The 27617-nt window shown below is 40.4% G+C and overlaps 6 protein-coding genes and 1 long non-coding RNA gene across 20 annotated transcripts in view; 3 read left to right on the top strand and 4 right to left on the bottom strand.

Annotated features, from left to right (window-relative positions):
* LOC112567059 (ensconsin-like) overlaps positions 1–4059 on the bottom strand; it is a 55181-nt gene extending 51122 nt beyond the window's left edge. For 4 of the 14 annotated variants that reach the window (XM_025243558.1, XM_025243565.1, XM_025243564.1 and 1 more), the window contains exon 1: positions 2716–4057. In XM_025243558.1, coding sequence (XP_025099343.1) covers positions 2716–2788 — 73 coding nt within the window. In that variant the 5' untranslated portion in view covers positions 2789–4057. Of the gene's footprint in view, positions 1–2715 lie in introns of all 14 variants that reach the window. The other 10 variants (XM_025243553.1, XM_025243556.1, XM_025243557.1 and 7 more) reach the window with 5 other exon arrangements.
* A 4752-nt stretch (positions 4060–8811) lies between these two features.
* Positions 8812–11617, bottom strand: LOC112566702. Its single transcript, XR_003099678.1, has 5 exons — positions 11503–11617; positions 11080–11220; positions 10689–10801; positions 10257–10361; positions 8812–9970 (listed from the first exon to the last, which is right to left on the bottom strand). It is a non-coding gene; the product is annotated as an uncharacterized LOC112566702 (long non-coding RNA).
* A 48-nt stretch (positions 11618–11665) lies between these two features.
* Positions 11666–13370, top strand: LOC112566700 (alpha-crystallin B chain-like). The gene is made up of 3 exons (XM_025243027.1): positions 11666–12082; positions 12378–12554; positions 12821–13370. The coding sequence occupies exons 1-3, from the start codon at positions 11891–11893 to the stop codon at positions 12944–12946; spliced, it is 495 nt and encodes a 164-aa protein (XP_025098812.1). The 5' UTR covers positions 11666–11890; the 3' UTR covers positions 12947–13370.
* A 1906-nt stretch (positions 13371–15276) lies between these two features.
* LOC112566701 (protein lethal(2)essential for life-like) lies at positions 15277–17736 on the top strand. The gene is made up of 3 exons (XM_025243028.1): positions 15277–15746; positions 16005–16181; positions 16789–17736. Exons 1-3 carry the CDS (start codon positions 15570–15572, stop codon positions 16927–16929), a joined length of 495 nt encoding a protein of 164 aa, XP_025098813.1. The 5' UTR covers positions 15277–15569; the 3' UTR covers positions 16930–17736.
* Positions 17737–19511: 1775 nt separating this feature from the next.
* On the bottom strand, positions 19512–20977 carry LOC112566881 (alpha-crystallin A chain-like). The gene is made up of 3 exons (XM_025243295.1): positions 20607–20977; positions 20144–20320; positions 19512–19903 (listed from the first exon to the last, which is right to left on the bottom strand). The coding sequence occupies exons 1-3, from the start codon at positions 20799–20801 to the stop codon at positions 19763–19765; spliced, it is 513 nt and encodes a 170-aa protein (XP_025099080.1). The 5' UTR covers positions 20802–20977; the 3' UTR covers positions 19512–19762.
* A 1512-nt stretch (positions 20978–22489) lies between these two features.
* Positions 22490–24189, bottom strand: LOC112565594 (alpha-crystallin B chain-like). The gene is made up of 3 exons (XM_025241140.1): positions 23869–24189; positions 23506–23682; positions 22490–23189 (listed from the first exon to the last, which is right to left on the bottom strand). The coding sequence occupies exons 1-3, from the start codon at positions 24055–24057 to the stop codon at positions 23061–23063; spliced, it is 495 nt and encodes a 164-aa protein (XP_025096925.1). The 5' UTR covers positions 24058–24189; the 3' UTR covers positions 22490–23060.
* Positions 24190–25019: 830 nt separating this feature from the next.
* LOC112565595 (protein lethal(2)essential for life-like) lies at positions 25020–26553 on the top strand. Its single transcript, XM_025241141.1, has 3 exons — positions 25020–25327; positions 25567–25743; positions 26174–26553. Exons 1-3 carry the CDS (start codon positions 25193–25195, stop codon positions 26312–26314), a joined length of 453 nt encoding a protein of 150 aa, XP_025096926.1. The 5' UTR covers positions 25020–25192; the 3' UTR covers positions 26315–26553.
* The last annotated feature ends 1064 nt before the right edge of the window (positions 26554–27617 follow it).

The following is a 27617-nucleotide window of genomic DNA, read 5'->3' as shown; positions in this document are numbered from 1 at the left end:
TGTATTTATTTATTAATCAAAATGGCATTGATGTATTCCGATTTTACTGTCGGTCTTGGGCGTTACACACATTTACCTGCATAAAAGAAAGAAAATATCTGCGCCATTCTTTCATAAAAAATGAGACAGCTGCACCATCTTGCATCGCAGTTTACGACAGAAAAACGTGGTGCACCGCTGGACGAGCGTAGCGTAACGTGACGGGACGTGACGTGAATGAGTTGCGAGTCCATGTCAGTCACGTGACCGTAAGGAAACGCTTGCTTTCCAGCCCTCATCGTGGATCGCGATAAAGTGAAGAAAACCATTAAATTACCCCTTTGTCTGATTCAACCAATGATTTGAAACTACTGGACAGACCCTGCATGTGTTATAATAAAACTCACTGAAACCACCTTTATATTCGTTAATGTTCTATAACCCAGCATGGAATGTGTTCAGATTGGCACTTACCTCCTAGGTTTGAAATAAAAAAACACAAGCTTTAGCCGTTAAAAAAGTGAGCAATGCTGACAGTTTCAAGAAAAATACGAGAACACTAAAATTCAGAGGAGGACATTTCAACTACTGAAACAGAATCGTCTACTCTAAGAGCTTGTTGGTTTTAAGCAGAACTTTCACGGGTCTGTCCATCAGTTTGGAATCAGTGGTGGTTTCCTCCACCCATATCACTCAACTGTACACCACAGAGAACTACATTCTTGGAAAGAAACGTGTCTGGTGCTAGCCAGCACACCCAGCCGGAAAATAAACAGACTCTAGACTTGCTCTTTACCTCCTTACAGAAAGGTTAGAGATAATCTCCAACAAAACCCAAGTCTGAAGACATTCGTTAGTTGTCAAGCAGACCGTTGTGCCTTTAAAGGTTTAGTAGAGTGCAAGATTTTTTAATTACTGTGTAAAGCTTAGTGCAAGATGCTATTAAGATACCAAAATCTGGTTGGGTACGGCCGTTCATACAAGCATCACCACGTGACCAAAAGAGGTCAAACTCGTGACATCACTTTGTCCACAGATTCGGGGAAATAGTATACAGTAAACAGTAGAGAACCCACTCGTTAGAAAAAAAGTGCATTTCACTATGCCTTTAAATAGGTAATCAATTAGTAAACACTACGCGAAGCAAAGTCATGTTTAAAGATGTGAAATTTTCTTTCTATTGAAAACTAACATATGTGGAGGAAAAAGCAGCCATGTTTGCACGTTCCATGTCTGGATATTGTCCAAAAGAGGTAAAGAGGTTAAATACTTCACGGCGAACGCAAACTGAACCTGGCCTAACTCTCAACCCCGAGTCCTTGTCAATAATAATAATATAAAAAAATACTATTTCTCTGCAGAACATGTTTGCCGTTGTGTCAACTCCTCGGTCGTCGGGGAAAGCAGCAGAGGTCACACACCCAGCGTGGCCCCGCGAACACGTAAACAAACAGACAGCAGCACAAGCAGGGGAAACAGGCAGCCCTCCTTCTCCGGAACTAGCCCGCTTCCCGTCCCTCCTGAAAGGACACTAGAAAACTAAAAAGATGACATGTCCCCTTCATCCCTTTCTGCTCCTACACCACCACAACCCTCCTCTCTCCTTCTCTCGCTCTCTAACCTTTTTTTTTTCTCCTTCCCTAAACCCTCCATGAGAGAAACAAGGTTCCCAGATTAACTAAGAACAGTTGTGACTGTGTCCGCGAAAACTTTTTTGTTTTGTTTTACATGTCCAGCGAACTGGAGTCCGTGACAGTAACTGTATCACGGGTTCCTTAAAGGCTCTGATGACTGGACCGAAGGAAACTTTTCGTCGTTAAGGGAGGTGTTAAGTCGATTACTGGACCAAGAGAACACCACACCAACCCTCCTCACACACATATTTTGCTACACTTGCTCCTTGACGTGGGGAGCTACTCAAGATCGCCATCCCACGGTTTGAACTCCCGAACAGCGGTCTAGAGGAGGAAGACAGACATAGCAACAGGCCGGGTTATAGGGCTCGTACCACAGCGGCCTAGAGGGCTAAGGCGCACAATGAACGCTGTAGATGTACTGTAGGGCTGTAGTATGCTTTCTCTCACGTGCTTGCGCGTGTAGGCACACAAAGATGGGAGAACGAGAAGCAAAACTCGACTCTTCTTGTTCGAGATGAATGCGTTAATGACACATTACCGGTAAAGGTCAAGATGGATGGCGGATGCGGTATGGGAGGAACGACACTAACTTCAATCGCTTCCCCCCTACTTCCACCTCCATAAACAATATGAATATTTTTTAAGTCGGTGTCATTTAGACTATTCTTTCATATACATGATCCATAAGAGAACGAGAATTAATTAACCATAACAGCAACAGATGTCGACAACTAAGATATCTTTTTCCACAAAATCAAAAATCAGTTTGTTGAATAAGAGGTAGACAAATGAATTGAAAAGCGTATATCAGAAGACAACGAAGGGTTTTATGTCTGTGGCTGCGTTCTCCTTTACCTGTAAAAATACTTTTTGCGCCTAGAGACAGCCGGCAGTTGCCAGACCTCTCCCTCTAGTGATCGAGTCCACCCTCCCGCCTCCATTGCAGACGCATACGTATAATGAATGCCTCACAATCTTGGAAAGAGGTGGGGGATGTCTGGAGGGATATCGACTGTTTATAGATCGCGTCGCTAGGACAAGACTGAACCCTGTTCGTAACCAAAACCAGTAGTCAATCAACCGAGACATTTGTACTTACTGCGGTTGGGCCAGACGAAGTAGGAAGGAGTTCGGTGCATGGCCATGGCAGTCTGCATCTCCATCTCTGTCATATCCTCCCAGCCATGGCGTGTGCCTCTTCAAAGGCTGATGCAGTTGTAAACAGTGGCGCACAATGTAGCATCCGTCAGGACACAACACCACTTGTGACTTCAGGCACGCCAACCACCGTATTGCACAGCAAGACACTGCACAACGCACGTGTGTAACGCGAAGGTGTAAGCCCTCGGCGTCCAAAGAACGTAGTGCCGTCAACGCTGGTATTCGAGGCTGTTGCTGCTGCTGCTGCTGCTGATGATGATGCTTATAAATTCAACGTGTCGAGTGTCCGTCCAGGGTTAGACAGCGGCCCCACGTCCTTGCACATAGCTTCCCTCGTTCAAAATGTCGAAACCATCCAGCTACATGAACTCCACCTTCGTAGCCGAACTCTACTGCTAGTGAGGGTTTTTTCCTACCCCCCAACCCCTCCCTCCGTCTAGTGACTCAGTCGCTTAGCCTCCGCCGCAGAGTCTCGTTGGAGTCCGCGTGGCTTCCCCGAAAGAGAAAGAGAGAGAGCCAGTGGAAACCGCGCCGGTAGTGAGTGGTTCACTCGACGAGCCCGAGAGAAACTGCGTGCCGCCAACTGAAAGACAGATAAGGAGAGACGGAGGTCGATATTCTCTCAGCTCCACGCGGTGGATTAAGGGACTTGTCTCCCAGGACGCCGGCTGGTCGTTGTACTGTCCTAGCTGCTCGATACCTTCTTCATCTCTTTCTTTCCTTCCGTCAACGACGTGCACGTGCGCGTGCTTCTTTTCTCGTAAGGCGTCTGCTGCACGTTGCATGCACATCTGCCTCACAGATTATCGACGGTCCCCCCAGGCGTATTGACAGACCGAGCCCCCAAATAAGGGCTTCGGACTGAACCGCCTCATTTCAGCGTTTGGTGGCATTGTTTGGTAAGATCAAAGAAGTCACCTGGTGCTGGAGGAACAGCTGCTGCCTCTCTGGCCTTCTGCCGTTCTGTCTTTCTTCGTCGGCGAGTGTCCCCTTGGTAAATATCGATTCACCTCACGATCGGCGTTACGCCTTCAAACGAACCAATGATAGGTTCGCACCCTTGACGTTTATAAGTTTGAGAGACAGGTCACAAGGTAGGTCAGGCCAATCTAAGATATGGCACAGATGACTGATCTCAAAAGATTACGAGAAGAGTAGCTCACCTAAAAGGTAGCAGTTGGTGACTCACCCACGATCACGGGAAATCTTCCGGTAAACTAACAGTATATACCTTCCGAGCGAAAAAGTGACGAAACAAGATGGACGCGCGCCGCCTGACCCTGTCGGGATTCTGACGTGTCAATGAATCTCGCGACAGAGAAGAGACTCACTTTGACAGGGGGGTTACAGGTGGGCGACCTCCGCAAACAAACAGCGCCGACTTCCGTGTGTCGTAGCTGCTCCTGCCTACAGCCCGAGGGAAGAGTCCCCTTTCGTTCACTTCTCGGTTGAGGTGTCTTAGGGGAAGGGGAAGGGGATGTTGGGAGGGAGAAGGGCAAAGGGAGGAGGAAAGTTCTTTAGTGGGCATCCAGCCGTGAAAAAGTATAAAATAAACTTTGATTACTTTTAATATGAGGTTTAAACGTTTCACAGAGTGCAGTTTGAATGCACAATACACATTCAGTCTACAGGTGTGTGTTTGCATCCTTGTGTGCATGTGCATGTCTGTATTTGTATGTAAAAGAATATCTTAATTACCTAAAAAAAACAAAAAAAAAAAAAAAAAAACAAAAACCTCCCAGCAGTATGTTGCAGAATCTCTTTTTTCTCACTACTGCAATTGTTTATATTTTTTACATCGCTACGAAGGAAGGGACACTTCTTAGTCTTAAAAACAAACTAAACAACAACAAAATTCGTCTCAGGAGTCTAAGGAATGGCTGTTTTCGCTTCGCACTTAGCCGCTATACAGAAAAAAAAAACTGCTGCGAAATGGTCCAGCCATAAAATCCGGCATCCCAAATACTACAGATGCCAGAGACGAGATCTGAACCCAAGATATCCATGCCTGTCTGACAAGCGCCTATCCACTGCGCTATCGGGCGCCACCAACAACCGGAGGGAGAGAAGTTGTGGTGAAGTCTATGGCTGTAGGTTCAAAGACGTCTCTAAACACTAACTCAATAAATACCGCCGATCAGTCAGGTGAAACTGCTCGCGCCTGACCCTTGGTCTCATCCGAACAATGCCTGACGAGGCGATCTGAGCACTAATCTTACAAGCAGACAAACAAGATCATGAAAGTGGGCCAAAAAGCCACGACAGCACAGACGTTGATCGTAAACCGATAATCGATTCTCAACAAAGCTTTCGTAAACAGAAATTGATGGTCTTCTCTCTTGATCAGTGCATGTCTAGGCTTTCTTAAGCACTACCTCCCCCCACCGTTACTTCCAGTGGAGGTGTTAACACCAATTCGTTCTTTGTCATTTTATCCTGCCAAAGGTGAAATCGCAGGTTAGCTACGTGCAATTTGTCACATACCATGACTGCTAGCTAACTTGGCGATTAGAGTCATGGCCACTAGATAAGGCGTTTCCTCGCTTATCACAAGACTATAGGTAAGGTGACCAGACGTTTCGGGGGCGAAAGCGGGACACGTGACGATGATGGTGTCGTCACCGTCAAAAAACGCCGAAAAAAGTGATTTTTAAAGACAACAGGGACATTTGATGGACTTGCCAGAAAGCCAGAAAGCGGGACATTGGGCGTCCTGCCCGATATTCAGGCGGGACACGAGGTCAAAAGCGGGACTGTCCCGCCAAATGCGGGACGTCTGGTCACCTTACTATAGGTACTATGTGGGGGGCTTTCTTATGTCCTCATGTCAAACATACAAATGTACGGACACACACATGCAGAGCATCTACTCTTGTTGCTAGTTAACCTATCAAACACGATGTCACAGGTTTATACCAAACTCGGGTACATGCATGTTACATCCTGATCGTTGTATTTGTTTGTGTCAACAAGTCAACCCCGAGCTGTCTTCTTCACTCAAGCGAAACAAAACAACTCAACATTTATTGTTAAGATTCCGTTGCAACCACTGTTCCTTTTCTTTGAATTGAAAGCAAAGGGTCTGCGCAGTAAATCCTCTTGTTCTGAGTCTTCAACGTGTACATCGAGTCCTGTTCCTACATTTTCGTGGCAGGTGCGAGTGCGCACTGGACTGGCCCTTGTCCAAGCAAACAAACAACATGCTCTCTCATCGCCTGCCCTGTACTCTGCCCCCTAGTGCGTGGTGGCAGGCACGTACAAATGCCGCACTTATTAATCATGCAACTGTGAATATTTGCCAATAGGTGCGTCTACACGTCTGGACACAGTTTTCCGGCGAAGAGATCGGAATACAACAATTGAGCTGGCGCAGAGACGATAATTCCCCTCTTGACACCTCGCCACTCGAACGTTATTTTCGAGAGAATTGTGTTTCAGTTGACGACCACTTAGTCGGTACTCGACCATCGAACAACGAGAGAAATTATTTTCGCGTCGATTTGAATAAGAACCTGCCATGGTGCTGTGTTCACGATTTCATTGGTTTTTTTTTTATGTATTCCATGCGGTCATCGTGGCTTCCAAGAAACCCTCTAGTGCAGGGGTCTCAAACTCATATTAGCATGTGGGCCGCAGTGGAAAGTAACAGCCAGTCAGCGGGCCGCACCACGAAAAGAAAATGTTTTTTCATTAAATTTTACGAACACTACTGTCACTGCAGTTAAATGCTAAAATAAAGTTTTTATAATTATTAATTACATTTACTGTAGTTTATTACATGCACAGGCAGTTTAGTTTATTAAAATAAGTTGACGTTGTCTCTGTCACTAATAACGGGGGTAATTTTCACTGCGGGAATTAATCACCAAGCACAACATACATATACACCGCGGACGTGGCCGAGGGCCGCACAAAAATGTTTCGCGGGCCGCATTCGGCCCGCGGGCCGCGTGTTTGAGACCCCTGCTCTAGTGTTTAGAATAAATGAGCGAGGAATAAAAAAAAATTAACTAACAAGAACTTAATGCCAAGTATGTAATACAGGTTGGTTAATCGACGAGCCTTATACACAAAGAGGCTATTAAAGCAGTTGATGTAGCCAGAGAAGTAAAACGGCAACACGTTTTTAAATTTGAAATTTTAGTTTCTTATTTATATTTAGAGTACTGGAATGATTCGACTGTACTTTTTTTATAAAACGCTTGAAACCTCCGTTTGTTTGTTTTTTTAACATTTGCCATAATGTAGAATACTATGAATAATACAAGGTAATTCGCTGTTGGTGGTCGCCAGAATCAATTTATTTCTTATGAGAGGGAAAGTTCTTGGCACTAAACCAGACTTTCAAACGGATTTCAGTGGAGGGCCGAGATACGGTAAAGTGAAATGGTCTCGGCTTTCTCTTGCATGCACGTGTACGCGCATGCACACACACAGACTGCATGAGTGTTGTGAGATGTGTGTGTGTGTGATAGAATAGGGATTTAGGATTTCGCCAGCTTCAGTCACTTTATTTAACGACTCTCCCAACTTTCAAGACGATCATTATGGAAAAAAAAAATACAAACCTACGTGACAATGAGTTCTCTAAATAAGCTTGGCGACTAAGGCGTGTTTCGTCCTTGTACGAAACGAACTTTTTTCTTTTCTCTTTAGTTTGCGAATCGATTTTTGGAGCGAAGCAATACTGTGAACAAAGAAGCAACAGTTGCTCTGAAGGGGAAAATGTTTGAAAGGAGGGCAATCTATGGCTTCAGTGTTTCCGTGCTGCATTTCTGAGTTTGATCATTGCTAGGAGGAGGAACAAGACTGTCAGCTAGGACAATTGCTGTTTGTAAATGACTTTGTGATAAGCCAAATTTCACACACTGAGAACATCAGCATGAGTTTTCACAAAAACCAAATTCTTCAAAATACTGCAACGAACGCAGGAAAGCAATCTTTTTTTGAGAATGTAAGCAACTCTTCTTATCTGTAGATAAGAATTAAGTTTGATTATCTCTATAAATTACAGCTCTGGAAATTCGAACACACCCAGCACTACCACCACCACCCTCCTTAAAAACAAAAACCCTCTACGTTTGTCTTTCTTACAGACAGAAGAGCTGTGAAATGACAGATGGCATCGCAAAAGAAAGCAAGACAGACGGAAGATGTTGAGTATGAGGAACATGGATGATATTTAATGGGACACTTAAACTGGACGACATAATTAACCTAAACCTAGACACCCCGAATGACAATCGTGCAAGATGCACACACGCACTGAGAGAAGTAGCGCTGGCAAGAAACGGCGACACATGACAAAGGTGACAGAGTGCAGTTGTCATGGACTCCGCGTGAAGTGACGGGTTGGCACATGATACTTCGATTACCTGTGTCACTGACAGGAGTTGACTGTAAACAACTCTGGCAATTGGTTGCCGGAGATGTCTACATGAATTGGAAGATACCCAAGGACTATTGTTCTTGCACTGAATGGCTTATGATAACAATGATGTCACAGTCTTCTCCCTTCCAAGTAAAGCCATTGCCAGTTAGTGCTGAGCATCATTCTCGCTTATTAAAGAAAATGTTACATTTGTATTACATTCCTTAAGAAGTCTTAGATTATCCAAATAATCAAACTTAGTTTCCTGCACCCTGACAATGAAGAGAGTTGCTGTGATAATACAACTGTTTCCAGTTTGCATATGGATGAACCAAAGGAAGATCACAAAGAACTATCCACTCACATCTTTATTACTGGCAGGAGTTCTATTTTTCTAGACCTTGGATGCTTTATAACCTGTAGACTGTTTACTGTCAGACACCAAAATTGTGCTCCATGATCAGTATGTGAATTGCAAACAATTGGTACAGGAACTTCATCTCACAAGACACAACACTGCATCATGTTACTCCAACATGCAATATCAAGTGCATGAGGATACTGTTTATGCACTCAGGAGCTCACAGTTTTAAAATGCAACTGTCAATGTTCCTTGGGGGTCTGTGGTCATGCACATTTACACTGTAAGATCAAAAATATTAGTTTAAGTTTAATAATAGTCTATTTGCAGAATCAACAGGTTTTGCCTGCGATATAAGTTTCTGTGAAATAAATATCTAACACTCCGGGAAATTTTAAATATGCATAATTATATTTCATGCCAACTTGATAAAATTTCACCTTCTTGATTTTGTTTTCTCATCCAGATTCATTTAAGACTTTTCTGCCTGCGACACACTTGTGTTAGAAGTATGCTTTGTCATATAATGAGTCACTCATTGGTTGCAAACAATGTAGGATGTTAATGTTGGTACTGGTCTCTCATCAGAAAAATAAGCACTAATGAGGTCTCAAATAATGATCACAATACAATTCAATATGCATGGCAAATGTTAAGTAATCAACAAGGTACTATTGTGGAGAAGCACTTGTGGCCCATTTTGTAAAATCCATCCGTCATTAAATACCTGTATTCTATCATCAACTATTTCATTTCAAAAACTGCATTTGGTTAGCAGCTTAAAAACATGCTCTATGACAACTATCAGTAGTGAGTCTATCTCACATTCACAGTAGAGTTAGTTTTCATTTGTTCTTTAATGGACTGCAATGTACTCGAGATTAAATGCGTAACTGTTTATAGAGATTCTGGTAGTGATGTGCACTAAAATTATCAATATATGAGTATGCTTATGCGTTATGAGTCTTCACATTGTTCTTCATTTTACATCTTTGTGACTATTTCGTGGATTTTGTGTGTGTGTGTGCGTGTGAGAGGTGCGTTCGCACCTATATCTTCTGATGGATCAAACGCTCTCTTAATCAACTTTATGTCTCAGGAAGCATGGCGACACAATTATAGGCCTGATTATTTTTTCTTTTGCTTTGTGTCTTCTGTTTTAAAAGACTAAGTTTAGTTTAGTTTATTCTTTGTTGCTCCCTTGAGGAGCATTGGGCCGCTTTAGATGACTAAATCTTCACTATATTTTTGTATAAACAACAGTGCGAGCAGTAGCATCTGCAAGTATGGGTGCGAGTGTGATTGGTATTTGTCGATTAGGTAATGCCTGTCGTGAAGTCAAATGTCTCTGAGCCAATAAATAAATCCTTATCTATGTCCAAAGGTATAGGTTGGCATCATACACGAAATCCTCCTCATCATCAGTCCATCAGTCCTGATTGTCCATTGCTATTGGCCTTTCTGAATATGATAATGAAAAAAACAGCTATGTGACTACGTCAAGTATTTTCTACACTAAAATTTGTTTTGGAAAAAAGCTGAAAAATTAATACAAATGTAATTATGAGAATACCGCGAAAATGAAAAAAGCTGCACAAAACATTCCATGAGAACTACTTGCTGCTTTAAAATATTTCTAGTTGTTTTGAGCTTGTGGTCTTTGCCCAAATTTATTTTTAGCATATTAAAAGCTATATTAATATGCCACAACTATGTTTAAAGTCAACCAGTAGACTTAAATATTAACCTAATAAGCATGGATTTCCAGTCCAGAGAACATTCCAGAATATTTTTCCTTGAGTAAGGGCAACCACTAAATTGAGAGGAATGATAGTCTCCCTTGGAACATTGTCTGAAACAATGTGAATTTTCTTTGAACACATGCATGAAGCAGTTAGAAATATATGCCTTATAATATCCACAAAGACAATACCTATTATCTTAACAACATAGGCACGCAAGTACACAGAAAAATATTTCGTGATATGCCTACACATTTGTAAATTCAAGATCATCTTCATATAGAAAATAAAATATACTTTGAAGTATCAATAATTCTTTTGCAGCTCATAATTTAAAAGCCCACATATATGTGCACAAGTGTGTACTCATATGCAGATGAAAAGGACATCTTGTAAACCTTTCTCCTATACTTACAAAAGAAAACATGTTATATCACCTTTTTTTCTTTTCTGTGGCTGCTTGACTAGCAGTATCATTTTCCTTTCATGTCATCAGTAATGCTGTTTACTTCAATCCAAAATTTAATTATGGCAAGCTAAATGAATTTTTCTGAATAAAGGAAGCATTAAGAAAATGAAATTGTAGTGCATTTAAAATAACTTTTCATAAACACTTATACATGTATATATATATAATTTGGAAGAAAACTTTAAAAATCTTTGTTCCTTAATACAGCCAAAAATAAGATGTGCCTTTTGTTATATGATAAATGTAATTTAACATATAATCCTTGCGTGTACAGAATCCCATCTATAGCTGTAATGTTTGAGATGTTTCTTTTTATTTGATGTTAACTTTATTATTGTATGATTACAACTATTCCTTACATTAAGTTCTGGCATGAATAAAGTTTGCATAGCAATGCTAATCTTGACAACATGCCATCTGCTCCAGGAAACAATTCTTGTCTCCCACCCAGACATACTGGCCCTTTCCAGAAGGAATCTTTACCATTTCTGGATTGTGTCCTAAACAGTTATTTTACATAAAAATAAAAAGTAGGCTAACAGATTATGGATTAAAAAATGCAATCTGTTGTGCATTTATTTATTTATTTTTTTAGAAGTACGAAATACTGAATTGCTGTCAGTCTGCTTGGTCTGATTGTAATATATGTAGTCAATAATCAGTAAAAATGTAAACATAATAGCTAGCACTTACTAACAATCGTCGGTCAGTTACTCAGCGCTCGCAATGTCAGTCAAAGTGATCAATCAATAGAAAGAAATGTAAGAAAATGCTTATCTTACCATTCTAATTAAATTTTAATAATTTGATGCTAAAATTGCTGAAATCATAGCTTTCTTCGCGGTATTCATCGCGATAACTTATCGCTTGATCGTTCGCGACTCCTCTGGAATGTTCTACCAGTTTCTGCGTAATCTCCCCTTTCGTCACGTGACTAAGTGTCGTCTGCATTTTCTGGAGATTTCGGAAGAGCCCGACACCATTATATAAGCGGAAAAATAACGGCGTTGACCAAGAACGTGAAAATCGCTTGTGTACAAGCACAGAGAAAAAGCCAAACTGATCGAGGAAAATATTGCGGCAGTTTGAGTTGACGAATTGAAATAATAGAATCAGCGGTTGATTTATTCCAATCTTCACGCAGCTTTAGTTGGAGAAAGAATTTTGAAGATGTCTGTTGTGCCATTTTTGAGAGCTTTTTGGGATGATCCTTGGGAAGGCATGACGGCTCCTTCTCGACTGTTTGACCAAGCATTTGGTGATGTTCTCTCCGCAGACGATTTTCTTCCACCAACAATGTGGAGGGGGATGGTCGTCACTCCGCGGGTGCAGCGTCCTCCTCAGCTAAGCGGGATGTCAGAAGTAAGTGTTAAAATGGACGCAGAAGTCTGCGCATGTTACCTTTTGAATCTCAAGCTGTTTCATACATCTCTATGATATAAAATAATAGTAATATAAAAGAAATGCGTACTTTATATTTCATAATAATGCAAGGTTTTGGTATCGGCCATGTTGAAGTTCAAGTGCCTTTGACAAATAATTTTAAAAAGATTAAAAGATTTAACACAATTACGTGCGCATTTATTAGAGGAGGATAGCAGTATACTTTCGTCTTTAAAGTATTATTTTTTCCTAAACATTACTTTTACTCTCTCAGGTTGTGAACAACGAGAAAGAGTTCCGCGTTGGTCTAGACGTCCGACAATTCAAGCCAGAAGAGATCAACATCAAGACACGAGACAACAGAGTCGTCGTCCACGGCAAACACGAGGAACGTCCTGATGAGCATGGCTTTATTATGAGGGAATTCACTCGCCAATACGTCTTGCCTAAGGTAAATGTTTTAATTGCTGTATGTGGCCAGTTAAATAGTGTAAAATTCACACTTGTGCACAAGCAACTAAAGTTTTGTTAACATTAAACACTCAATTGGTCACGGTGGATTTTGATGAAAGGGGATGTGACGGATAACTTTCAGTCACTACTATTAGGAGGAGGACAGGTTAGCCTATCACTAGATGAGCAAAGTTTGGTAAACTGTAATTAAAAGTCTGCTAGCGTTTTGAACAGTTTTTAAAACAAAAAGGTTTTGTTTTCCAGGACGTCGATCCCAACGCTCTCACATCATCTCTGAGTGTTGACGGTATGCTGACTATCAAGGCACCCAAAATGGCGTTGCCCGAGGCCAAGGAAAGGAGTGTTCCCATTACACACGAGGCAGCTTGAGAGACTGTTTAAAAGACTGTTAGTGCTACAGAAAGCTAACTACTGATTCGTCACGTTATGCATTGCCACTTTGTGACCAGTTTTTGTTTACTTTTTTTAAAATGCTAAACTGTTTTGATATTTTTTTGTCTTCTTACCTAATAGCCGCAAAGAACATATCTGGCGACCATTGGATCAAGATGAGACTGTTAACGAAACTAAATATCGAAACATAAATGACTTGATTTTTGTCAGCTTTTGTTTCATACCAGAATGGCGGCTGAATTAAGTTACTGTATCTTTTATCTCAGCAGGGGCTGTATTAACTTTTTTTTGAAAATATGTTGCATTTCATAATTAACTCTTTTTGTCTTTAGATTTGTTGGAAGAAAAATAGTTTGTACGTTCAGTTGTTCAAATAAAAATCGAGAAACATGTAATGGGTCATGAAGTTTTCTTCTTCATTTATAAAAGAAGCCAGAAGTTGCTAGATATTGGTAACTTTGCGAGTGTGTGTGGAACGTACAGACTGAATCCAAATATTAGTAAATGTATCACATGGATGACGGCAACAAGTTGTGACTCCAAAGGATTATATTGGTACATGTCAGAGCAACTGTAAGGCTATAAATGTTGACGTCGTCACATAAAACTATGTCGCACACAACTGACTGCCTCTGTGGACTAGGGCCACAGATCAAAACATATTCTTATACTTTCCTAAACAACAGGACACGTACACAACTGCACCAACATTTTGTGGGGCTCAGACCACTAACTTTTAAAAATACCGTCCCAGTTGATTAGCTCAAATGAATTTGCAAACTAAGGTAGCACATATCCGAGCACGCAGAAATAGAAAAGAAAAAATGGTCTACAAAAAAACTAAAGATTGAAAACGAAGCTCACGCAGACAGCTATAACTTCCATGAAACCTCACAATCTCTGATCTAAATCGTTTATTCTAGTATATTTTAATACTGAAGGAACGATCGTAGACAACAGCTCACATACAACTAAATGCCAACTCGCACTTTTTATCATAGACCAGTAATATTCATGGTATTCTTAAAATATTCAGTAAATCTTTATATATGTTAATAACATCAACGACAGTTGATTTACATCTGGTACATGTATTATGCATCTTCTTTTTCCGTAATTTGATACGTTAATTTATTTAACGTTGTTAAACTAAGTGAATACGACTCTTTTGCCTTGAAATTCTGCTTGTAGACAAAAAAATTGCCCTTCAGTAGCTTTGCTTCTGGAAAATACAATACGTTGCATGGGTTTAAAATCTAGGCATTGTATTTTTCTGAGATATGATCACGATCAAGTTGGAGACATTGGTAACATTTCGCAACATACAAGTCCCTTGAAGATCTAAACTTTGAATAGTCTGAACCAGTGCCAATCTCTGATCGTCTGCAACTTTGCTAGTTAGGTCAAGGACATGATGAATATGTACGTCATCAGTGCATAGGCTGGGGTAGGTCAGGGAAAAATGCATGTGGGATTTTCTGCCTAAAAATAATTCTACGTGTGTGTGTGTGTTTTCAAGCGCGCGTTGTGCTGAAAGAGCATATGTGTCCACAAAAGATTTCTTTCTAGGTTACAACCTGTAACACAATGCAAGCTGAACAATTGTCTCGATCGCTGCAAATTACTACGTACACCATCTCGATCGGTCACGAAGGCGTACGTGATTTATTAAGAAAAAAAAAAATGTAAAAAAATAATAATAACTAAAAAGTGCAAACCAAGCACAAAGTCAAATATGCGTTTAAAATATGTTAAACGTGAAGGCACATATGCGCTTAAAAATTTTTAATCTCATTTCTGTAATATATATATACACACAGTTGTGTCCATAAATTTATATAAAGTCTAAAAATTTACTTTTCTTCCTAAAGCCATGGTCAACAGTAATTCTGAAAAATAAGTTAATTTAAAAAATAAAATTTCTAAAGACAAAAAACTAGACTCACCAAGCTTCCTAATTCTTTTTACGAGTTATTTCTATCATATATACTTACAAAGTTACGACTTTATGTTGCACAAAGACATTATATGGACCCCTGCAGGGTATACAACATGTATTTTTGATCATCAATCATATAACTTCATGACTATTTTGTGAATACATATAAGATTTTTAGTAAATTAGTAAGTAATATATATGAATATCCCCACCGAACAGCAGAAGTACGAATCAAACACCTATTTAAAATACAGTATATAATGTTTACGGAACAAGCACGGATATTAGTTTGTGGAACAAGCGAGTGACTAGAAGGGAAGCAACTCTCTTGCTATGACGTCATCCTTCGGCTGTTTTTAGCCTAGTTCTGTCGTCTGCCCGCGTAGGTTCTGGATCATTCTGAGGAAAGTCGGAGACCGTATAAATATCTCGCTGCCTTGCATAGCGAAGAAACTGCTGGCGTACGAAACATTGGAAACTGCAAATCTGCGGTACATCGATATTACCAAGCACTTGACGAGGACAGCGGAAAGCTTGTTAAAAAGGACGAATCAGAATTATCGACTATTCATTGTTGTTCGTTTTTCCATCTTGATCTAAAGAGGTCCATTTCAATTTGATTTCTGCTAATTCTGATAAAAGGCTATTACAACATCGGAAATGTCTATCTGGTCACGACAGAAGCCGTCTGATCCATGGGAAAACGTATGTTTTTCACGACGACTGGACCCGTTTTGGGGGGACGTGCTGGGTGCAGGAGACTTCTTTAATCCACAGAGAATATGGAGAGGAGCAGCGGTTGCTCCACGCACTCAGAGACAAGGCGGCATGTCAGAGGTAAGCTGACGTCTAGTTATTTTAAAATATTATTTGTTTAAGTTAATTTTTATTATATTTAAAATACTTCTAGCTTATTTTTTGTTTCAGCTGGACTACATTGTTTACTTTCTGATTTAGCTAAATATATCGTTTTTATACAATTTTTAAAAGCATCATATGTGTACTTTGAAGGTGGAAGAGGGAGGGAGATAGATAGAGAGAGAAAGAGAGAGACGTTTAAAATGATTCTAAAATTTTTCTTTTTTATTTTCACAGTTAGTCAACAACGAAAGCGAGTTTCGAGTGGCTATTGACGTTCAGCAGTTCAAGCCCGAAGAGATCAACATCAAGACCAAAGACAACAGTGTTATCATCAATGCCTGTCACGAAGAACGCCCTGATGAACATGGTTATGTCAAGCGGGAATTCACTCGCCAGTACCGTTTGCCCGATGTAAGTCATTCTGTCGCACTTTTCCAATGAAAAGCCTCGTGTTGAAATTTTAAGAATGTAAACAAAAGTGGTAAACACTCCCCATTGTAAGACAAAGGTTATAAAAAGAGCTGATTGACTTCTCTGCTTATTATGTTCAAAAGATTAGACTGAAAGTTCACTTAATAATTTGACTGAGTGCTACTTAGATCGTTGGACTTACAGCATATGCATAAGAGGAAACTGTGATATCAAGCTTATGTGATGCCGCTTTCATAAAATAACTACTGCCATATCAAAAATGCACCAAGTTATTTAGCATGAATTGGTTTTGTTAGAAAAATAATAGACAATACCACCGGTGGTATGGTGGTGTTAGTGATAGATGCAAACATATGTAATGAAACTTTCAGTTGTTATATTGAAAGTACATGAACTGACTTGACACAAACAAGTAACATATTTTCAAGAGTAAGCATTTCTGTCTTGGGGTTTTATCTCTGGGAGTTCTAACAGCGCAAAACTTATAGTAAAACTTAATAGGAAATGCAGTAATTTAGAAATAAGCTTAAAACTGATTTTTTACCAAAAAAAAAACTGTATGGGAGGGTATTGTTTATTTGTTTAGGACATTGACCCAAACACAGTGACTTCCTCATTGAATGGAGACGGGGTACTGACCATTAAGGCTCCAAGGAAAGCTTTGCCAGAGACCAGGGAAAGAATAATTCCCATCACACGCGAGACAACACCTCAAGTGCAGCAGTAAAGAATTTAACCACTTCTACAGTACGGTCTAAAAACATTTTTGGTGAGCAAGTGATGCAAACAATAACTGTGCAGCAAAATGGAAAAGACCTGCTTTGGATACGAAGTTATCTCCCCGTGCTTTTAGCACTTCAGACATAATGCTCAATGAACGTTGCCTTTGTACTTGTGCTGGTGACTAATAATTCTGAGCTTGGCACAAGTGAAGGACAATTTTTTGCAATGATTGCAAATTCCCAAATTTTGTTAGTATGTTAACACTATGGGATTCTTCTGTCATTTGTTTGCATTGAAATGTTGGTTGTAGATTTATTTTCATCTCTTGTACAATTTTTTTATTCTTTTGCATTGTTTCCTCTTAGGACAGTATCGTTACAAAAGTAAAGTTACAAGATAAGAAGCACATATGTATGAGTGCACGCGCGCACATCCATGTCCATGCGTTTGATGAAGCGAATGCTGTTTAATGGATCATATCTAGACACACAAAAAAAAAATGTACTTTAACCAGGACTTACAGATGGTAATATTAGAACATGTTTCACTGTTATTAGCGAGATATCTGCTTTCGCTGATGTTCAACACCTTTTACATGTTTTTTTTCGATAAACGGTCTGTACTTATTCAGTAAAATTTAAAATACTTTTTTTTAAATGTTGAACAGCAGAGTTAACCACTTTTGAGCATGAACATTTCTTGCCATTTATGGATTCTTTTGTTATTTGTACTTTAAAAATCACTTTGTTCATGTTTTATTTTCTTCCATTTAAGACATTATCGTTGAAAAAAATAAATTTACACAATCTGATGCTTATGTTCTCACGTGTGTGTGTGTGTCATCGACGCTCACATGCGCGCCAATCACTCACGTAGTTGCCCGGACAGTAGTGCGTCTTTTCGTTTTGAGCAAAAACAAATATGTCTACTTTTTGCAGGTCAGGCCTAAGTTTTAATCATAAAATAAAAATGTTACGCTACTGAGCTACTCGATGCGTGAAAAGACACGATAAAAGTAAAAGAAACAAAATTTCAGTTAAAATACTTCTAAGGGTTACTCCTTATAAGTCCAACAATTTTAATTATGTTTATTGTTCTACACAGTTTTTTTCTCAGTTTAATAGGCAGTCAGGTCTGACTTACAGTTCAGCGCGTACTCACAGTCACTGTTATAGAATGATCACACTTAATGCTGTACTCGCGACACACTTGCAGTCACTGGACACTCATATTCCTTGAATACACAAAGAATTTCCCCCAGGAATGTCTTAAAATAATAATAATAGACCCTGCCCCTAGCGGACAGACGTTAAACTCCAGCGCCGCCTCTCGTGTATGGACGACCACACCCTCTTCTCTCTTTCTTGGGCCAGCAGTCCATCGGAGCTCGCTCATGAGGCATTTCACCGTTTGCATCTCCTAGCATTAGTTACTCCTAGGGTCTTCAAAAGAATTTAATAGTAAACATTACACAAAAGTACAAAAGTTCAAAATAAATTTACAAAATCACAGATAAAAAAAAGAAGAAAAAAAAAAAAAAGAAAAGAAAAGGCATTAAGACACAACCTCCCCCCGACTCACCCCCACAACACACGCAGTGTCTTGGCATTTGCCGTTATCCTGGGAAGCGAAGCGCTGGCTGGCGACGGTTTATAATACATGTATTCTCTCACTATCCTCTACTTTTGAAAAAAAAATGACTTGTTACTCAAGCTTTCACCATTACTCGCTCAACACGTGCAGATGGCCTGTCCACATGACTCATTCACACAGAATGTCCGCTGTGTTACCCGTCCGTGACAGTATGTAAGAGCCAATGCTAATAACATAAATGATTATCTCGCGTGAACAGTAGTTAACACTTTCGAGTATGAGTTTTTCTTACCATTTAGGGGGCTTATCTCAGCAACTACTTACCAACCCTCCCCCACCTTGCAAAAGAAACAAAACTCCTTAAAAATCCGTCATCGTCAATAAATCTCTTGGGTAGGAAATGCTTAGGACGTGATGTGATCTGCCATAGCATGTGCCAGTGGTAATGGGCGTGAGGCTAGAGGCCCTCATTTCTTTTTACAAATTTCAAGTGCATTTTCGAATCTACGAACTTTCACACCTGTTTGTGATCTGTTGTTACCAACATTGCCAAAGAAGTTGGAGAACTGGCGTTTCTCGTAAGCGGCCTAAGATCGAGAGACTTGCAAACGGAAGACGTTGTGAAACTGTTATTCAGCCACCCACCCCATTGTTTTTCTTTCCGTAAAGCAACAACTGTTGTTGTAGTGGGCATGTGAGCACCTTCTGAGAGGCAAACCAGATTGGGGACAAGGCCAAGACATGTTTATCAACAATGGGCTGTTGAAGGGAGATCACTTGCTTGCACCAATTGCAGTTAAGTGCATATGGACTTAGAATATCGTGTTTATTTATATATATTTTTTTTTTATTACAGGTGTAATCGGTCACGCTGGATTTTGAATCCCAAAATAGCATAGAAAAAAAAAATTAATGCAAATCAACAACAATAATTGTACACTGCGCACTATATCTTTCGTTCTTACTTCCCTTTCTCAAGACCAACAACTGATGATTTATATATAAACACGTTTTATTGCGAAATGAAAAGAAATAGATTATGCACTAGTTAGCATTAAACATTCATACAGCACAGTCTTGGCACAAGTCACTAGTCCCATCCTTCAAATGTTTTTTTTTTTCTTCAAAAGCCAGGATAGGCGTAACACCCGGTTACTGATTGTAGTGCCTCATTTGAAGTCCATCTGAAAACGGAAGATTCTGGGCGAATGTTCCACGCCTGTACCCTCACAGACTGAAGGCGGTTACTGCTCCAGTTTCTGGGTGGCCTCGTGCTCGATTGGAATGACACGCTCCTCAGTCTCTGGCAGAGCTTTCTTCGGCGCCTTGATCGTCAGCATGCCGTCTGGACTCAACGTCGATGTCACAGCATTAGGGTCTACGTCCTGTGGAAATAAGCATTTAAATTAATGGAGAGTTTAATTTAAAAAAAAAACAAACTTTCAGCATAGCTCTACTTCAAAAAAAAAAAAAAAAAAAAAAAATAAAGTCATTCTACTTGTAAGGTATGTCACAGTCGAGACCGAAGCCGTATATCACAAACAATTTGAAAAGTTCTGCGATGAGGAATGGTGGTGGTGGTGGTGGGGTAGGGGAAACTGAATAAAGGTGATGGCAGAGCTTACCTTTGGCAGGACGTACTGACGAGTGAACTGTCGCATGATGAAGCCGTGCTCATCGGGGCGTTCTTCGTGCTTAGCTTCGATGACGACCCTGTTGTCGCGTGTCTTGACGTTGATCTCTTCTGGCTTAAAATGCTTCACATCCAGACTCATGCGAAATTCCTTTTCGTCGTTGACGACCTATAAACAGTGGGGGAAAAAATTGTGTGTGAAGATTACAGCACACCAAATTTTTTTTCTCGGAACTTTGGAACTTTACTCAACATTTTTAAGTTCAACTTTGCTTGCCATCTCGTGCCAATACGATGGTGCTTTGCAGCACTAAGGTGGTTTTAACACTTCGGCACGTTTGCACACAGCTTATAGCTACGACGTACACTGCATTTGTTATAGCTATAAAGGCAAGTAAACGAAAGCCAACGTGTTATTGCTTACTGCGCAGTTATCACTAACACAACTGACTTACCTCAGACATACCGCTAGCCTGGGGTGGACGCTGCATTCTGGGTACCATCATCGGGTGTCGCCAGTACCTCGGCACGACCATGTCCTCAGGAGAGAGGACATACCCAAAATCCTGATCAAAGAGTCGGGACGAACCGGTCATTTCCTTCCAGGGATCGCTCCACAAGTCTCTGAGAAATGCGTTGATGAGAGCCATCTTTGTTGGAGAAGAAGTTAGCAGCTACTGCGACACAGAATGTGGATGGAGAGTTGTTGTTTAAGTACTTCTTGTTGATACCGCAGCTAATGTCGGCCTTGAAGGCCCGCGCTGTTAGTGCCAGCTTATATACGCTGGACGCTGAACGTTCCAGAAAAACACGCAATAGCTAAATACGCCGCGCGCACGCTCAGAAGGGGAGAGAACTGACTAGAAGGCCTGCGCGTCCTTTGCATAAACAATGAATGGCGATTTCTCGAAACATCTAGGACACAACTGAATGTAAACAAGAAAAAAAGATGGGTGTCCGTTTTGATAACCAACGTATATAATTATAGCATCATTAGGATAGGTTTAAAATACACTGTCGATCCTCGTTATCATTTTATTTATTTAGTCACACATTGTGCATCGGGAAATTCATGCTGTTATCGACTGTTATCAGGGACCTCTGCGAAAAGGTCAAGGATGAAGTGTACATTTGTTTCTCTCAAGGTCGTCGGGCACGTAGCCCACGGGTCAATATACTGACCTCGGCGCGTGACACCAGCACGGGGAAGTTGTTTACGAAATTCTCGCTGGACAAGCTGTTTAGCTGTCATCCAACCGGGGTCTGCGTGCGTGCGTGTATCGCATTCGTGCATGTTTTTGCTTCTAAATATTTCCTATTTACATTTCGTTGAGCGACCCCGATTCGAAAAGTGATAATGGCAGTCGTGAAATAATGTTGCAAGTGTGTTTGTGTGTGTGTGTGTGAGAGAGGTGGCAAGTGTGTGTGTGTGTGAGAGAGTGAGAATTGTTGCTGTCCCCGCCGTTCGCGCACCTTCGGTCTCTGCAATGCTGATCGATCGGCGAAAAACATTGTTGATGTCATCCTGCGGCTGCAGTTACTTGTTTACTGCACAGTGGCTTATTTTATTTTTGTCCGTTCCTTCCATGCACTTTGCATAACAGAAGTTTCAAAACAGATCGAGCTGCGTGAGAATCATTCGTCTTGCATGACGCTCGGACAACGCGCTGGACAGACATCCAAACTGGAGTTTTTTTTTTTTTTTTTGGCAAGTTGTGAGTGCGAGGAGGTCACTTGCTAGGAACAGGGTTTTCAGAGTGCAGTGTGCCCTTGTATTCCGCTTATTCCGTAGCTTTAGGATAGGGTGGGTTGGGGAGGGAGGTGTTTTTATCTGTGATTATTGTCATAGGACTTTTTGCTCCGTCTCAAGTGTTTATTTTGCTGTTTATCCTTTTAGATTTCGTCGTGTTTACACACACACACTGCGTCTGTTTATCTTTTCTCAGACAGCGCTCGATGGTTTTGAGCGATTCCCTTTCCTTGATTTCATTAATGGTCTTCGCTTTTAGAAACCGCACTGTTTGTCACATGAACAGTTATCGAGTTTGAATGGTTCAAACGTTGTAAACAGAATGAGCTGTTTTTTGGGTTCCTTGACACGTGGCCAAGATTCGAAATTTGCCCTTCAGGATAGTTTGTCATGGGACATTTTATTGCATGCTGTCTGCTGAAACATATATCTTTTGCAAGTTCATGTTGACTGTTAAGTGCGTAATATTTGAGTCACAAGTATGTAAAAGTATAATCAGCAAAAAGGACATGGTATATAAGTCTCATCCGCCTTTCTTTCCTCTCACCTTGCTCACACATGCAGAAAAATTAAAGCACGTTCCACACATTTTTTTAGTTCGACAGCTTTATTTTGCACACTCCAAAATGGTATCAAAAGGTGCTCTTTTCCTGGAGCTCACAACAACATAACAGAATCAAAGTAACAAAATCCGAGAAATGATTTTTCAATCTGCAGACAACGTTCTTCAAAACTTTTCATGGCTTAGCATTCGACATTTCGGTTGCAATAAAACTAGGCGTCTTATTAGGTTGAAGAGATAAGGGTGAGCAGGTTGAGTATTGAAACACTGTCATATTAATTGCCTATTAATACTACCCATGTACATATACTAGTAAACACTTTAAACATCTGTGCCCAGGACGTGAACTACAGAAACAGAAGCACAATACTTTTAAAAACTAAAACCGATTTATTCCCCCTTGTAGGAATTTATGACTAATAATGAATCACCACTCTAGTCTTTAAATGATGGACAATGAATTATTTAGTCGAGTTATTTTTGCATACATCACTTCCAGTCTCTCGTGAAAAGACATGCAATATTGTCCACGTCGTCTCTGATGCGACCACCTATAGTGTTCAGTCAGGACACAGTTTAAAAATAAAGTTCCTTGGTTCAGCTAGAGGTCTTCTGGTATGTAATGGGAATTGTTCTCTCCTGCGTCTCTGGCAACGCTAGCTTCGGGGCCTTGACCGTTAGCACGTTGTCCTTCAAGCATGAGGAGATAGCGTTCGGGTCAACGTCCTGCAAAGTTAACAGATTGTATTGTAAAAACCCACCACCATCACCTTCGCCCCACCATTCCCTCAAAAGAATAAAAAATTACCACCTTCCCTCTCCCCCAATCTTGAAATTAGAGGCTTTGCAGGGCTCGCTTCCATACTGACGTTGCACATTTGTTATACACGATTCAAGATAAAACTGTTAACGAATGTCATTTCTGCGATTCTGCGTTTATGCGAGAAGGCATAAGGGAAAACGGTACCATTCTAACACATACAACTAGTCCGATATTAAAACAGAAGTTACTGGCTTACAAGCTTGTTATAAAGGTACTCACTTTAGGCAAGACATACTGACGAGTGAACTCTCTCATGATGAACCCATGTTCATCTGGACGCTCCTCGTGCTTAGCGTGGATGATGAGGCGGTTGTCTTTGGTTTTGATATTTATCTCTTCAGGCTTAAACTGTTTCACGTCTAAGCCCACACGGAACTCTTTATCGTCGTTGACGACCTGCAAAATGCAATAAACAACAAAATTTCCAATCATGTTCACATTTTTTAATGTCAAAGTGTGTTAGAAACACCTTTACCATTTTTAAATGAAAAGCTGAGAGTTGTTGTCCAGTTCTTCAACGAAAAGATAAAATATAAATTTCTAATTATTCTGTCTTTGGTCTGATTAATTTAAGATGCTCACCTCCGACATGCCACTCAGCTGAGGTGGACGAGGTATACGAGTTGAAAGCGTCCCTCGCCATCTTCTGGGAGACATAAAGTCATCAGAGCTCAAAACATCGCCGAAAAATTGGTCGAAGAGTCGAGAGGGAGAATAAATTCCTGTCCATGGATCCTCCCAGATGCTCTTGGGTAAAGGGTTAAGTGCCATTTCTCTTTGTGGTGAAAAAAATGCAACCTTTGAAGGAAGTGAAATTCGCAAATCGCTTGTCTTTCGCTTGCAGGAACTCTTACTGCTGAGCAGGTTAGCGACGATGCTTTTATACTATCCAAAGAACATTCCCGAAACAGCTCGAGCAGACGACAAATTGCGCCGCAGACCAAAGGAAGATCATTCTGATTCAAAACATGGCACCCCCCCAACCCCGACCACTTCTGTGCGTTTTAAAGGGAAACATCTTGATTGATACCGTAAACAAACAAACTAAGAAAATATAACATTAAATACTTCATAACTAATAGTATAAAAATTAATTCAACACTACGATTGAAACAGACATAAAGAAACAGCTGCTATTTATGGTAAAAGTTCATGTGACCTATGACCTTCGCTAGCTGCCGGCGTGACACAGACGCGGTTGACAGTTCGAATCGGAAGATGGAGCTGAAATGGCGAAAGGGGGAAAGTATAGTCGTATGCTGTAAAATCAATAAAAGACATCGATGTTTTTAGTTTTAAAAAAGTTTATATATCATCAGTAGTGCATTTCTAGTGCCTCAGAGCACTATTACCAGATGAGTGCGAGCCTTGACCTATTTTAAGGTCATGTTTTGGAAACCGTTACAAGGCCTCTGAGTGCGACAGCGACTGCGCCATTTGACGATATGTCTGTGTGTTTTTAATTTCAAACTCATCTCCTATTAACATTCTCAAACGCAGAAACGTACAGCATTGACGAAATGCTTATTAGTTATATTCTACGTAGGTATTTTTTGAAAGTATTGCCCAAGGTCACATTGTTTACATCGAGAACTTTCTAGCGACTTCTGGCGACGCTGTGGAGGTGGTGGTGGTCGGAGAGTGTATGGTGGAGTACTGTCCCCTGAATAACTGGTAAACAAGAGTCGTCTGCTAGAATGTTCGTTCGTAAAAGGTATAAATTGCCAGAGGTTGGCCAGTGGCGAGTCAGTCTTGAGACAACGCTAGACCAAGAGACTTCAGAGAAGGAAAAACTCCTTACGAACTGCGACTCGATTTCGTGTGAGAACAATTTCACAGGAGAAGCAAACCAGTGGGTTGCCATTACCTTTGAACCGTTGCTTATCTTCAGGTCTTGTTTGTGAAGATGTCTGTGTTGCCATATCTCTGGAGGGATCCATGGGAGGAATCGGTAATTCCATACCGTCCTTTCACTAGTATCGTTGATGACTTTTTAACGCCATGGAGAGCTGATGTCGCTCCAATCGCTCGAGAAGTGCAGGTACGTGCTGAAAGGCTTTTTATTATTGTTTTGCTGAAGTATTAACAATTCGTTATGCCTTCTACTCAGAATTTTGAGATGTCAAGAGTAACTTTAGATAACTTGAAATATTTTATCTTGCTTCATACATGCATGCGTTCATTTTGGAATTTCGGAAAGAAAGCGAACGCAGTTTAATCTTGATTTTGTGACTGTTAACCAGCCTTGCAGCTAAACGCTAGATTGTTGTCTTTTGACAGTTAATAAACAACGACCAAGAATTTCGCACAGACATAAGCGTGCAGCAGTTCAAGCCGGAGGAGATCAACATCAAGACAAAAGAAAACCGCCTTATCATCCATGCTAAGCACGAGGAGCGTCCGGATGAACATGGCTTCATCATGAGAGAGTTCACTCGCCAGTATGTCCTGCCTGAGGTACGTGGTCTGACTTTGCTGCAGGGTAGTAAACGTTTACAGGAACTTATTTAAGTCGAGACGAGTCTGCTGCTGCTAAGTAACAAATTGATTGGAGAGAGAGAATTGTTTAGTGAAGAAACCCTTTTCGGGAACGTAAACAATAATAGTTAAGATATTTCATTTACCACATATCCGCATCAGTACAGTGATTTTAAATAGCGTAGTACACACTTCATTTAGTGGTGAAAATGTTTTTAGCTAGAAAAAAATGTACGATGTGCGTCCATGACAAAGATATTATGAAGATAAAGACAATTTTTTAAATTTTTTTTGAGTGCGTATCAGTTGTTTATACAATACTTCTAAGAGGAAAGACGCAGGAGCTGACGTGGACAGTAGTTTAAATAATGACAAAACGTTGAATACTAAATTACATTGTTCATTTCAGGATGTGGACCCTGCTACCGTGACCTCGTCGCTGAGTCCTGACGGCGTGCTGACGATCAAGGCGCCGAAGAAAGCACTACCTGACGCCAAGGAGCGCACGATCCCCATCACGCACGAGGTTTCCAAGAAAAAGAGGAAGTAATCTTCCCCACCCACCTGGAGTGCTGCTGAGGGAGGTGTTCGAATGTCAAAGAAACGTTTCCCAAGAGGCTAGTGGAGATGAAAAATTGAACATTTCCTGAAAGCAAACACTTTTGTTCTTGGATGTCGTCGGTTATTTCTCGAAATTTGTGTTTAAACCGACCAGGATATATTTTAGAGTATTTCACCTTTTGTATGAACGTTTGGGTTTTTTTCTAATAAAATGTTTACATATTGTTTTTGGGCTCATGAATTTTCACCATTGTGTGTTGGCTGACCATATATCACCGAATGAGCTCGTGGAAGAAGGAAGACGTAGTGAGAGTTGATTAAAACTGGTTCTTTGCGGAGGATAATACAAAAATACAAAGATGCTACCTGCGTAAAGGTGTTTTTTTTTTTAAAGGGTCGTGTCAAATGCGTAGCACTGACTAAAACTTAAAAGCTGTCATCTAGAGGGCAACACTTGGCATAATCGTTTGACAGTATGAATTGTGAAAATTTCTGCTTTAAATACTCGATTTTTGATTTTTATGAAAAATTGGCAAGTGTACTCATACTACTGTACTAATGTATTTATCTCATCATGGGGAGGCTTCCCCTTCTTGAACATGTAGGAACTTATCACCCATTTGTAATGTTTCTCGTGGACATTAAAAAAAAAAGAAGAAGCAACTAAACCTGTGTCCGTGTATGTGTGTCCGTGTGTTTGTGTGGCAGATTTGCGTTCGTATTATGACGAACTCTTTTTTTTTTCCATCTGCTTCCTGTGATACTCTGGGTATTAAAGCCGCTTTTAAAATTCTTTCAAGTCATTCAAGAAATATTCTAAGAAGCTTGAAAAGAGACTACGATTTTTAAAGGCGCCAGTGAAATATCTATGGTTCCGAATCGTACATTCAAGGGATACTACTGCAATATTATTCCAAAATGTATTGCAGGAGTTGTCTTTCCACGATAGAAAAAGGCACAATTTTAATAAAATCAAATCGACTCTATTTGTAACTGTTCATTAATTTTTTTAGCGGTATAAAAAAGGGAATCATACAACAGCAACTATATATGACACACATATAAATAACAGGAATAACATGGGGCAGTATAAATTGCACGTAAAAATATAAACAAAGGGCCAACAAGTATGAGTCAACAGATGGATTAAAGCTGTTGCATAAGCGAGCGGCGTTTATACACCTTTTTGGATTAATAGTAAACCAAACGCCAAGAACTTAAAATTTTTCTTGGCACTTATTTGATGAATTTATTTTGCTTCACATCCATAACATACTATTTGATTTTTTCAA

The sequence above is a fragment of the Pomacea canaliculata genome, linkage group LG6, assembly GCF_003073045.1.
Source record: "Pomacea canaliculata isolate SZHN2017 linkage group LG6, ASM307304v1, whole genome shotgun sequence".
Lineage (NCBI taxonomy): Eukaryota > Metazoa > Mollusca > Gastropoda > Architaenioglossa > Ampullariidae > Pomacea > Pomacea canaliculata.
Note: the sequence above shows the minus strand (reverse complement) of the source record. Positions and strands in the feature narration are given on the sequence as shown.

Coding starts and splice junctions, on each gene's coding strand:
- LOC112565594 (XM_025241140.1), bottom strand. CDS start 24,057: ATGGCACTTAACCCTTTACCCAAGAGCATCTGGGAGGATCCATGGACA. Junction 23,683..23,868: donor AGCTGAGTGGCATGTCGGAG/GTGAGCATCTTA, acceptor TGCATTTTGCAG/GTCGTCAACGACGATAAAGA. Junction 23,190..23,505: donor GTCAGTATGTCTTGCCTAAA/GTGAGTACCTTT, acceptor TTAACTTTGCAG/GACGTTGACCCGAACGCTAT.
- LOC112566700 (XM_025243027.1), top strand. CDS start 11,891: ATGTCTGTTGTGCCATTTTTGAGAGCTTTTTGGGATGATCCTTGGGAA. Junction 12,083..12,377: donor AGCTAAGCGGGATGTCAGAA/GTAAGTGTTAAA, acceptor TTACTCTCTCAG/GTTGTGAACAACGAGAAAGA. Junction 12,555..12,820: donor GCCAATACGTCTTGCCTAAG/GTAAATGTTTTA, acceptor TTTGTTTTCCAG/GACGTCGATCCCAACGCTCT.
- LOC112565595 (XM_025241141.1), top strand. CDS start 25,193: ATGTCTGTGTTGCCATATCTCTGGAGGGATCCATGGGAGGAATCGGTA. Junction 25,328..25,566: donor CAATCGCTCGAGAAGTGCAG/GTACGTGCTGAA, acceptor GTCTTTTGACAG/TTAATAAACAACGACCAAGA. Junction 25,744..26,173: donor GCCAGTATGTCCTGCCTGAG/GTACGTGGTCTG, acceptor TGTTCATTTCAG/GATGTGGACCCTGCTACCGT.
- LOC112566881 (XM_025243295.1), bottom strand. CDS start 20,801: ATGGCTCTCATCAACGCATTTCTCAGAGACTTGTGGAGCGATCCCTGG. Junction 20,321..20,606: donor AGGCTAGCGGTATGTCTGAG/GTAAGTCAGTTG, acceptor CACTGTTTATAG/GTCGTCAACGACGAAAAGGA. Junction 19,904..20,143: donor GTCAGTACGTCCTGCCAAAG/GTAAGCTCTGCC, acceptor TTATTTCCACAG/GACGTAGACCCTAATGCTGT.
- LOC112566701 (XM_025243028.1), top strand. CDS start 15,570: ATGTCTATCTGGTCACGACAGAAGCCGTCTGATCCATGGGAAAACGTA. Junction 15,747..16,004: donor GACAAGGCGGCATGTCAGAG/GTAAGCTGACGT, acceptor TTATTTTCACAG/TTAGTCAACAACGAAAGCGA. Junction 16,182..16,788: donor GCCAGTACCGTTTGCCCGAT/GTAAGTCATTCT, acceptor TTATTTGTTTAG/GACATTGACCCAAACACAGT.